This window comes from Phaethon aethereus, assembly GCF_964289735.1.
Source record: "Phaethon aethereus genome assembly, chromosome: 9".
NCBI classification, from domain to species: domain Eukaryota; kingdom Metazoa; phylum Chordata; class Aves; order Phaethontiformes; family Phaethontidae; genus Phaethon; species Phaethon aethereus.
This window is the reverse complement of record NC_138585.1, coordinates 22592226-22605020: the sequence shown is the minus strand read 5'-3', so window position 1 is coordinate 22605020 and position 12795 is coordinate 22592226. Positions and strand designations below refer to the sequence as shown.

The 12795-nt window shown below is 39.9% G+C and overlaps 1 protein-coding gene across 1 annotated transcript in view; it reads right to left on the bottom strand.

Annotated features, from left to right (window-relative positions):
- SPATA16 (spermatogenesis associated 16) overlaps positions 1–12795 on the bottom strand; it is an 80054-nt gene that overhangs the window by 53884 nt on the left and 13375 nt on the right. The window contains exon 2 of the mRNA XM_082003650.1: positions 10777–10922. Within this exon, the coding sequence (XP_081859776.1) occupies positions 10777–10922 (146 nt within the window). The remainder of the gene's footprint in view (positions 1–10776; positions 10923–12795) is intronic.

The window sequence follows — 12795 nt, the reverse complement described above, 5'->3', positions numbered from 1 at the left end:
CATGTTTTATAAAGTATATAAGGGTAGCTTATGAAATCAAAAAAGAGCTTAACACTACTTTCTTTTACAAGGAAACTTGCAAACTGGCTTTTGTTTTCCCATTGAAATTTTGAATATCATGTTAGCATTAAAAACTACTACACTTGTGACTTCAGTCTAATAACCACAGAACTAATCCTCTTCATAATGAAATTGTTTATTAAAATTTATTCATCACCTTGAAACATAAATATATATGTAAACACATTCGGCTATAAATTCGCACCTATGGAAACACCCAGTGCATTTTAGAATACCAACAACTGTCTTTTCTGTATGTATTCAGCACTCATGGACTGTATGTCTGTGGTCTTCAGAAGGAGCTTTCAAAATAAATTAAAACTTAAGGTGTCTCCAAGACACAGTAGACTTGTGAATCAAATTAACTTGGCAGGCACTTTCTCCAAGGCATACAGAAGGAGGCCTAAAGCTCTGAACGGTTGCATCTACATTTGCAAGTAATTAGATGTATAAGGAGTGGATCAGTAGATCAGAGAAACTAATGTTGAGGCACTTGCATCCATATTGTAGACAGCTGGGGCTTTTATTTCAGACTAGGTTTAGTCTGCTCCCTTAACCAAAGTGTCCCCATGCTTGTTGCTCAAAGCTCTTGAAGGTCAGCCGTTGGTTTGGGTTCCCGTGCCTTCATTAGGTCCTACTTGTATTTTGTGCACAGCTCATGCAGAACATGCAGGTAGTTTTTGCTGAAATTAACCTAGTTTGTGGGTGCCAAAATTGGTCTGTGAATGATATAGCATGCAGAAAATAGAGAAAATTGGGTAAAGTGGAGCACAAGCCTACTATTGCACCAAACCGCTAAAGTAGATGTAACCAGTGACATTTTGGTTCTGGCACAGTAAAGCTTTACTCTGTATGAGCAGAGCTGCTCTGTGCTCTGGAGAGGCAGGTCTGCTGAAGACCATGCTAATGTGATAAAAGAACTAAGAAGCACCTCAGAACTGTGCTTCCCAGTCCGACATTTGAAAAAAATGCTCAGAAAACTGTATTGAGAGAAAGTTCCCTGCAGGAACTGCCTCGCTGGGAAGAAGGTGTGGGGAGAAGCCCGGTGAGAAATGCAATCGTGTAACTTAAGGCATTACTGAAAGAAGTGCAGACCTTAGTGACTGGGGGCACATCTAAATACTGAACTAAAATACAACGTAGGAAACAGCATGGGATGTTAAAAATTAATTGGTCTTAAGGAGGGGAACGGATCACTCTTATCAGTAATGAAAAGATAATGCCAACAGTGAACGCTGCAGTTCTCAGCCAAACGTGGTTCAGATCTGAAGTTTAGACAATACTGATGGTCACCAAAACTTAATTTAACTACAAGAAAATCACCAAAACATCAAATACTATTGGCATTTAATGATTTGACCAAAACAGTAATATGTTACATAGATGACAACTGGTACTTCTGCAAGCTATTTTAAAGGAGATTATTGCTGTTGTAAACTGTAGTCAACAGTTGATAACAGTAATATTGATTTTTTTTTTTTTTCCTCTCCCCTCTCCAAGTCATTGGTTCTACCACAGCCAAGCAATAGCACTATGAGGGGAAAAAATTAAAAAATCAATAATTCCCTGGTAGCTAGCAACACATTTTCTGTAAGTCTTTGAGCAGGATGTGCTGTGATAGGCTTATAATAAATACAGAACTGTGTCAGATTTTCATAGAATTAGATATCAGCTCTCCATTTTCCATCTTGATTTTTTTACTAGTCTTAAAAAGATCAACTGCCGCTCTCAATCTATAAATTCTATACTGAAAAATATTATAGCATGCCCTAATAGCTTGAGCAAATTATCAGAAAGCTACCTTTGACTCCTGGCAGTTTGGTTTGATGTTGCTAGGCTCTCTGTAGCCTATACACTAGAAATAATTTCTGCTGTATTACTGCTCTACCCAAAAGTAGCCCTTTGCTGTACTGATGCAGCTCCAGTTCAGTAGCCTTCGTGCGGAGCGGTGCTACTTTAATGCCAAGCGTGCCCTAAAACCGTGCAGAGCTGTCTCTTTGGATTTTAAATCTGACTGTGAAGTGGTTCAGGTGATTTTGGTGAAAAGGGGGGAAAAAAACCTGAATGAAAATAGGAAGCAAAGGAATCATACAAACAAAGGTTAAGAGGAAAACCCTAATTCCAGGAAGTTCTCTTTCAAATAGGAGCAGATGGGGAACCCATCTGGCCAGGCAGGAATGTGCCAGGTTGTGCATACTGAGAACAAGTCCATGCTCCAAGATCCACCTCCAGCCATGAGCAGTCTTGATACTAGGCTGGTAATCCAGTAATTAATTAGGAGGGATATGTTTCAAGAGGGAGGCTTGAAAGAAGAATTAGGAAGGTGGTGGGCACACCGGCTGCAGCACAGTCGGCACAATGTCTGCGTGTGGTGATTTGTGCCATGAGCAGAAGCATCGGTCCTTTGGTCTTTTTACTCATGTGTCTCTCATGGGAGCTTCAGGTAGAAAAAGTTGTTTTGGCTGGAAACGTCTGAAAATGGATAGCTCTTATTTTGCACAGAGAAAACTTCTAATCCGCAAAACTGCAAATAAAGTCACTACATCTGAAGATTAAAACTTGTGTTCTTGCCAGGTTTTGCCCTCATCTGTCAAATGACTAGGCTAAAGTAAACTTGAAATAGATTTTCATTTATTTTTCATCTTCATTGTAATCCAAAGACTGCCCTGTTAAAAGCCTTTCGTAAATCATTTGGTCAGTTTTTCTCAACAAAACACTCCTTAAGTAATGCTGTATATCAGCCTCTTTTTTGACATTTTCATTTTTTCATCTTGACATCTTCTCTTAAAAATAATACAGTGTTTGTCCTATTATCTCTTTTCAAACTGTGAGGAGGAGGGAAGAAGGCATCAACTCTCTCCCCATCATAGCATTTGGAGTATGCGAATCAAAGATGCACACATTAGTCTGTGGTTTTCTCTCCAAATTTTTCTTTCAATCTTACTGCCTGGCGTTAAGAAAAGAGGTGTGGCAGAAAACTCGGATTGCTACAACAAAACTGGCTACTAGAAATCACATTGCCTTTTCTCCAAGGTGCACATTCTCTAGCAAATTCCTTCCCAAACGCAACAGGGATTTAACTCTAATCTGACTGACATGAAAAAGTGCCTCTGCTACTATCTACCACGTCATTCCTGTTTGGCCTTTATAGGCCAAGAAAAAGTCAATGAGATGATTCTATAAATGAAACAAGTGAAAAAATACACTTCACCACTAAAGCGGATAAACTAGTTTTTCTTGCTAGTACTGTGGGTAAAAGCCAGCTTTTTCGTAGAGGTGCATGCAGTTATTTCTTTAATTAGAGTGGCAGAAGGTCTTTCTTTTTCTTAGTTGTCCATGATTTCCTGTGATACAGTGTGGTCTTCTGTACAAATGCATTTTAATAGTTAATTTTAATTGACTGTTAGAGAGGAATTAGGTGATTTATCAGAAGTAAGAATTCCCTGCTAAAGCAGTATGTGCCTCTGCAGAGAGATGCAAAGCTAGCACGGGTGGGTATGGCAGGGTCTGTGCTGGCGCATCCGCGTGTCGCTGGTACTGAGTGACTGTACAGATGTAGTCGCTGAGGCGTTCTTCACCGCAACGTTAAATACAACGTCAGTGCAAGTAATGTGTCAACTAGTATTCAGCAGAACCATGTAATCAGTTGCTGTAGACTAATACACTGCTTTTATCTGCAGTGAATGCTGTCAATCAGTACAGCTGATGATCCAGCCCCAATATACTTACAGATGAACCTGACAAATCCTGTACGATTACGCTGAACCTCAACTTCCTTCTTCCTCCTTGTTTCATCTATATGGCAGGTAGCTTATCTGCTGTGTAGCGCTTGTCTTACATCTGTCTGAGTCTGCCAGGCTCCTTTCTGTGATCCCAAGGGCTGGTTTAAGAGTTCAACTCTAGTAGAGGCAGTCAAATTCCTGAACCCTATGGTAGCCAGGAATCAACCTCATCACATTTTCCTGCCATTTGCATGTGCGACTATGTTGTGGTTTTATTTAAGTTTTATCCGAGGACCTCATGGTGGTACTTTTGCTTGCAGCCAACTTTGTATTCTAAACCACTTTTCCCGGCGCTCTTGTAGGGAACTAAGAGGGACGTGTCTTGGATACGCAAAAGCTTGTGGGCTTCCTTGCGCTATGTGAGAGTTTACCAAAGCTGACGTCCTGAAGAGCAAAAAAACCTCCCTGTTGCGACAAGCTGGTGGAAATATTTGGTAGGCTTGTGAAAGCAGGCATGCAGAAACGCTTTCTCCTAGAGGACAAGAGTGCGGTGGTTTCAGTGCTAGTGGGCTTTAATAATTAAAGGAAGAAGGAGGGCATCTGTGGTGTGGAGAGCCACCTGAAGGGGCATATGAGGGAGGTAGGGCCTTTCTCTTGAGTTTTTTTTCAGTCTCTTGGTGGCTGGACAGGTTCGGACCAATTGGTCCATGGGGAGTTTTCTTTCTATTGCCACCAAATGCCTGGCTGTGACTCTGCCCACCCTGCCCTGCTCTTGGGGACCTTCTTTCCCCCTGCGTGAGTGCTCTGGTCCCTGAAGGAAGGAGCCCCCTTCCCTCCCTACCCTGGCCACTATTTTTAAAGAAGTGACATAAAAAATTAGATAACATCTGTGTTACAGAGAAAAAAGCTGGAGGACAACAAAGAAGCCAGGACCACCGCAGGGAGATGCAGCTACAGGACTAGCCATACCGCATAGTGCTTATCAAGGCAAATCTGGCAGAGTCCGGAATGGGTCTCCTTGGTAATCTGATAGATCATGAGGAAGCCCTTTGAATATAGTTGTTGTCACTGAACCGAACAAACAGCTGCAACCAAAGACAGAAAAGCTTCTACCAAATGTAGGTGGATTAAGGAACAGGACCAAATATTCTTACACCTGACTTGTCTTTGTGCAGTTGGGGTTTTTTTTGTACAACAAATGAGAAATAAATGCAATTATGGCATCTACAGGCAAGGACCTTCAGTGCACAGAAGAAACCATTTCATGAAGTTTTTGTATCTAAACAGACAGAAAAGGAGGAAGTGTGGGTTCCCAAAAAAGGTTTCACACAACGCCTTTTCTCTGTCAGTAAAGTGAAATATAACTGCCATGCTAAAAGGTTTTGCAGCAGCAATTTGCTTTGAATTGCAAGCATAAGATAAATGTGCTATATGGGTCTCGATTCCTCAGCTGTGAAGGTGGTAAAAAGGAGAATGTTCTCCGGTCCAGAACAAAAAGATATTTAGAAAGATCTTGTTTCAAAGCTCACAAAACATCTTAACACAAGTGGAGATATTCTGCATTCCCTACCTTGTTTGCATAATGTACTGCTCACTGATTTTTTCCATCTGTACAAGTACCATTTTCTTGACCACCAAATTTTCTGAGGCCATTAGGACTGGTCATGTATCTCAACTCTTATAGAACAGTTAAATGTTGCTAGAATTTTCCTTTTATGAGGAACTGTATTTCTTTTAGGCCAATTTTTTTTCCCCCCCCCAAACATGCCTTTCCTTCATTGCATCCCACCACACATTGTGTAGATAAATATTTTTGCAATATAGCATCATCAAAGTCAGGGGGAGTATAGCCTTTGACCTCAATGGAGGAAGCCTTAGCCCGTAAAATAGGAACTATGTAACTGATATACCAACCTGGAAATAGCATATGATTCAGTGGTGAGAATCAGAATCCAGAGAAAACACTCCTCATTTAAAAAGTAATAAAAAGTTGAAGTATACAGAAGTATTTGAAATGCTGCATGAGAAGGAATTATTTTTTAAGAGTACTTCTGGTTTATATTATCCAGAGCATCTCAACGGAATAGCTTTGTATTAATAATATCTCATCTATTATGTATATTGCAATATGCCTAGCATAATTGCTGAAGTAATTAGGTGCTGCTAATTCTTCTCTTTCCTAATCTCTTTACCTCTTCAGAAAAGGGAAGAGAGTAGTTTAGAGCAAAGTATACATTGCATTACAGACTTCCCACAGATTAGCCGCATCAGCCATTATGTTTCTCATTTTTCTACTTCTACCTAAAAATCTATGCTCTTCTTGAGCTCTTCTTCTATTCTGTCTCCATTTTAATGCCCACTGACTGCACTGTATCAGAGCATCATTGCATTATTTATTTTTGATTATTTAATATTTCACTAGAATTCCATTCTTCAACTTGCTTTAATATAGTCCTATTTTAAAGGTGCAAAATAAGGAAGCTAGGGAATGAAGAAGTAGCTGAATATCAAATTTTTAGTCTAAAAGTTCTGAATTAATCTGGATTAAAGAGTCCTGACTTATCCTGGCTATAATACACTGAACAAGTTTTGAGATGCTTTTTTTTCTGACAGATATTGCATGATGCTTGATCACTAATAATTATTTTAAACCTTTTGTAAGTGTTTGAAAAGTCACTGGGGAAATTAAATCTGTGAGGCTTCAGCTATTCTAGATTTTTTTCTTTCCCCCTGTGCCTCCATAAGAGAATCCCTCTGTTAAGCCATCACCAAAGCAATCGTGTACTACTTAACAGAGGTGCTTTTTTCTACTTCGCATGTCTCCCTATGAATTGAGCAAGAGGCATTGGAGAGCCCTGCCTTCCACCGAGCACATAAAAAGGCAGAGCGGAAAAAGCTTTACAGATTTATTACATTTTCTATGCGCTGCCTTTCTGGAGAGGGAGAATTGGCAGCGGGTCATGCTGCTGAGCAGAGTCTTCAAGGACACCGGACAATCTTCGCTAACCCCCGAAGACTTTGAATAGCTTCGGACAGCAGTCCTCATTATCATGAATTACCATATTTTTTCAGGCTTTACTTAGAGATAACGTTAAAGAAACATGCCACAATGACTGATTCTTCTTCCTCCCTCACGTTCACACTTTCCGGACCGAGGGAAGCAGGGCAGAGAGCGAAGCCCAGGGATGCTCTGGGAAGAGGCAGGACGCAAACGTCCTTCCAGGTGGCCCTTCCCAATGCATCTCCCACAACCAGCTGTGGGCTGCCCATGGCGTGGCGCCGGTCCCATTGGGAAGAGGTGGGACTTTTCTCCTGTGGTGGGTGGCCTTGTTCCCCTGCTGAGGAGCTGATTTCCAGGGGAAGCCTATGGCACCAGCAGCCACACTACAGCTGGGCAGGGAGTGATCAAAAGTAGGCAGAAATGAAACAAAATGCTTTTTGTGACTTGCTGCTGGGTAGGTGACATTAACCTCCTCCACATTTTCTAGTGCTTGATCCACGTACAGGACCTCTACAAACAACAGTCTATGTTTAGGTAACTGGATCAAGCCATATGTCCGTCATTCTTCAAATCTTGTGTGCCCTGAGGACCATAGCAGCTGAGGAAGTGTAGGTGCAGGGGCAAAAAGCATATTTCCAATAGAAAGGTTCTGTGTTATTTTCCCAGGTGCGAACAGCAAGTCATATGTTGTTGATGCAGATTTATTTTAGCTTGCTTGGAGGAAAAAAGCAAAATAAACAAAGAAACTGTAAGGGGATGTAGAGTCTCATCGAGAAAGTTGTGTATATCATGTTTTGAAGGACCCTCCACCTTCAGTTGTCAGCATCGTGCTCTCCAATTTCAAATAAAAATGAATCTTAACGGTTGCTACATATGTGATGCGCTGTGGGTTGCGTTTCCACATGCGACTGCAGCTTTACGGACTTCTCTGTTGGGCCTGGCCCTCTGGAGAGCAGGCGTAACTGGGGACTGCTCTGCTGAAATGCTGTGCTCAGCGTCAAGATGGTTTTCATTTGGAGGCAAAAATTCAACCACTGACATTATTAGACTGAGCAACATAAGGCCCAAGTACTAAACTGAGGTTTCTTAGTCAGTTCTTGATTTCTCAGACTTTCACTGTTTTGCCATCTGCTATAATTGAAAATTGCCTTCTGCAACCAAAGGGAAAATCTAATTTCTCAGCAAGCCATATGGGGTTATTAAGATCATTAAACCCTGGTATGCCATAATGCCTGGGCCAAAAGGACCACAGGGCATGTAAATACTGTGTGATTCATTTTATAGCTTCAGACTGCAAGTTAGGAATTATTTTGATGGCTATCTTATGATGAAAAGTGGTGGTCAAGTAGGTTACTGCAGATGTTGCTTGGTGAGGTCAATCCATGGCACGTTTGTTCAGAGCTGTGACGGATGAGAAGTGCTTTTAATAGTGTTTGATCGCAAAGGGTAAATCTTTTGTATCAACCTGACAAATGATCAGAACCCAGCCAGTGTCCTCAACTGTGCCAGTGATGCTAAAGGCAGCCTTAAATTTTGATATTAAGAAACGAGAGAATACAATTTCCACTTTTCAGGAGGACCCAGACTTGGCTTCTCATACAGGATCTAAAGCTGATGATATAAATTGTACTCACTTTCCTTTCTTAAGAACGGGAAAGCTATTCCCCTGCAGATGCCTCTTCTTGAACACTTTAAAACCGAGCTGCTGGAGTTTTGCTCTATTTTCTCTGTTTCTCTAGTTGTGATATTTTGTAAGATTTCTTCCTAGCAAACCCCACTTCTATATATTTGATACAGCTATGTATGAGAATATTAAGGCCGATTTTTAGCTATTACGGTTTCAGAAATGAATGCAGGAGCTGTGAAATCTACATGAAATTAAAGAAAGAATAGTTCAGTAAATGCAAATAAATGCAGAAATGAATATTTTAATTTGGATTCATGATTAACGCCAAAGGATTACCAGCAAACCATTACAATGTGGTGATGACATAAAAACTCAATGGGAATAAAAATTCTATATGCACTAGTTAACTGATGGCAGTAAGCTATTTTTAGTAGGAGAGCTCAGAGTAATTTATTTATTCTTTTTGAAAAAATACAGCTATTGATTATATTTCAAGTTTTGTCTTTTTGTTAATTATGTCTCAGAATATATTTTAGTGGTATACTATTATATCAGTTCCTGCGCTTTACAACGTGGCAACTGTGGTCACTAGATATGCTCCCATTCTGCAAGCTAATAAATGAATTATATTGAAAATAAACATTACTGATTGACACTTTTCTTTGTGCTATGTAACTAGAGGAGTTAAGAACAAATTGTTATAATTATATATAAGAAAGAAAAGTGGAGGATTTTTCCGTCCCTCAGTTTTCCAGTGATCTCGAGCTGACTCCATTTATTTTCTCTGTAGGTCATGGGTTTCTATAGGTCATGGTTTCTGTTTTAAGACAATTGAAACCAAAGCATGTCCGAATGGGATTTAGTTTCTGTAGCACTGGGGTCAATACATCTTACTATTTTGAAATCAAGATTATCTAAAGGAGGTAAAGAAAAGTATTTTCTGTTCTAGTTATATCTATACTGTCCAAATTGCTTCCTTATTTTAGTGTTCCTGGAAATCAGTTAGAATAAGAGAGCGATAATTGCCATTTTTCCAAAAGTTGGGTGTCCAGTCAAACTTTATATATTTTTTCTTTTTAACATGGTTTTTGAGAAGCCATGAAAAAATGTGGTTGGTTTTTAGTTTGCGTGAAGAGTGCATTTTTTTTGTTGTTTTGTGGTGTGTGGTGGTTTTCCTTTGTTTTGTTTTGTTTAAGCAGGAATCTCAGTCTTCCCACTTCCTATGCTTTGGCTCACCTAGCAGAATACTCCACACGAAAGGAATGCAGGCCGCGTCCCTGCTAGAAGAGCGCTGGTAGTGCACCTAACGTCCTCTAACCACTTGTGGGCATTCAGGCTGTCAACCCAGAATGGTACCTGGAAGTAGCCTGAAGGATGCACCCTCACAATGTGTATAGATTCCGGGTAGGCATAGCTTTAAAGATGGAACATGCTTGGGAAAGGGGCGGGGATGAGTGCGGACGGGAGATGAAGACCTCGTCCTTAAGTCAGGATTCTCAGATTTCCCATGACTTTGCGCGTAGCTAAAGGAACCTGCTGCCACGATGGCATTGCATTTCTATACCAACACAATATTCTTTACCACTGTCTCCTGTGCATTGGGCGTAACCATGTGCCTCCTCGTTTGTTCTAACTACTCTTTTGTAGTTACGTTTATTTGAGATGATTGTATGAAAAAATCCTCACCCTGCACTAATTGCAGTGTCCATCTTAATACATCTCATGCAAGGGAAAAAATGAACAGAGACCGCAATAACAAAGTGTTGCTGGCAGGACTTGCATGCGCTTAACAGAAACTCTCGTTATGCCTGAATGTTAATTAAAGGCAGCACAAACCCGGCAAAATCCCAACTCATCTGAAACTAATGGGAATTTCATCTCCACCGTGTGCAAGTTTTGTTTCTGGCTTCTTTATGCATTGCTGGTGGTCCTGGTCTTTGATGTGGATCACAAGCGAGCCCATGAGGAATTATGTAAAGAAAATAATTTGAAGCCATCCCTGACCTAATCTGACTTGAAAAAGATCAAGAGCTTATAATATCATTACTGTCATCTAAGGCTGAACATGTTTATATTTGTCTAGCTTCAATCTTAAGGGTGCCCTGAACTCTGCAAGTGACTCACGTGCAATATCCTTACCTACTGCACCATCAAAGCAGTAAATGTGTACATAGCTATCGTGGCTTAATGTCTCAAATGCTGAGAATTAGTCCAATCTAAACATCAATGCCATGTGTAAGTTGTGTTTTACTGATTCCTCTTTTCTCATTACTAGATTGATTCTTCCTGCACAGGATTTATTCATAGTCTTTTTTTAATTTTTGATTTCAGTCTTAGCAGTGTATCTAATCAATATTTAGTTTTACCTGTGTGAATGATTCAGAGCATCATCAGGCTTCCTCAGTTTCAAGTAGCAGGTTACAAGCTTTGTCTCAATAAAACTGGCGATACTGGAAATATCTTCTGGAGATGACACAAAGGTATTGTCTATAGCAGAACCTTTACTGCAAAGCTGTACAAGAAACAAAAATGTTATTTACTAATGTTATAATACACCTTTTATTAGGTAGAAATGCTTTTTGTAACTGATAAATGGAGAAAACTCCATTTTATTTGGAGAGAAAAAAAAAGAAATTTTACTTCTAAGTAAAATATACCCTGACTTGAGTTAAAGTTAGCACTGCAAAAATCCGTACAAATACATGTGAACATAATATAAAATGCAGTGGCATCTTCCTGGAAGGCATAGTCGAGTGAACAGATAATAAGCTAAAAACTAAAAAGCACTGTTAGGAAAGAAACTATATTTTTCCCCATTTTCAAAAATAAAGGCTCAACTTCAGGCTCCCAAAATCTGTGGCTGTCTTGAGATTGAGGCCAAAGGAGGAGTCTCAGACAGCTGTTGACTGACTTTGGTAAGCCAGTGGTGAACTCTGCCTTGGGCTCCGCTGCCTTTGCGCCACTGGTAGGAAAGCAGCGAGTGCTATGAGACAAGGAAACCAGAAACTCCCCCCTCACTTAATGGGAGGACTTGTCCTTCCAGAAAATGGCTATAGAAAGTAAAAAGGATGAGATCAACCATCTTTCCCATCTTCTTGAGCCGTACAGAATTAAGCAGAGCAAAACATCATATCTTCTGTTTAAAAAACAAAACAAAACTATTCTCTTGATAGATGAATCGCCTGCTGTTCATCACAGCCGGTGACTTCTCATTAAATAATGTTCTATTTAATAATGTGTATCATTAGAATTAGATAACCCACGACTCCTTAAAGTTTCAGACAGTCCACTGGTAGAGCTGCAATACTGGGCAGGACCACTTTCGAGCCTCAAATCTCTGTTTTATTAATCTACAGGCAACCTAATTTTGTAATGCCACAGTGTAGTAAAATTGAGCTTTTAGTTCGTAAGAAAATTCAGCTGTAAGCAAATAGATTAAGTCTAAGAGCCTTGGTTTTAAGGACAATAACCATATAGTGCTACTAATGAAAATACAATTGAATGTCCTTTGCTTGGATAAACATCTCTAACGGGATTGTTTAGTGTGCAATGATTTCATCTGACTAAGTGACTTCGCTGTGAATCAGCTTTAGAAGTAGATTTCTAATAAAGATTAACAAATTCATATTTATCTAGGCTGTGTGCTTAAACTCTCAGGTCACAGGGAGACCAGTGCTGAGGACCCTTATGGCACTGATACGCAACTGCAGCCTAATGTGGGTGAACACAACCTCTGCTTTAAATGGGCTATAACCAAGGGGCTCTCACTTGAGTCCAGTTTTGCCAGTCACCAAAGCTTTAAAATGGAAGGAGGAGGATTTGGACTGTTTGTCTAGCTCCTCATCACTAATGAGTTTATAATAATTACTTTCTTGTGCCTACGTAGTTAAAAACCAGTGGTTGATCTTTAGGAGGTACAATGTCAACTCAGCAGTTTGAGATCTCTTTAGAATATTAAATCTGTCAAGAAAAAAAGGTCTTCTATATATGTATCTTTCTTCCTGCGTGTGATCCTTAAAAGCAGTAAGGATTATAGACCCACATCCACACTTAGCGCTTTCAAAGCTAACCCAATCGTTAAGATTCTTGTGCATTGGTTAGAGATCAGCTCAATTCTTTACAGGCAACAAGGGTCATTCAATGAAGTGGTTCCCTAGTTCAGGTGTGATAAGCATTTTTTTTTTCACATCCGTTCTCTGCTGAGCGAAGTTACACAGTGTGTATAATAACACCTATACATTTAAGATTTTCTATCATCTTGTTATCAGTAGAAGTTATAAATCAGAGAATTCATCACTTCTAACTTTGCTCATGGTACCGTATATATCTGCTGAAGTGTCTCTATGGATAAGACATGCTATCTGTAGCTAAAAGACCCAGAGAAT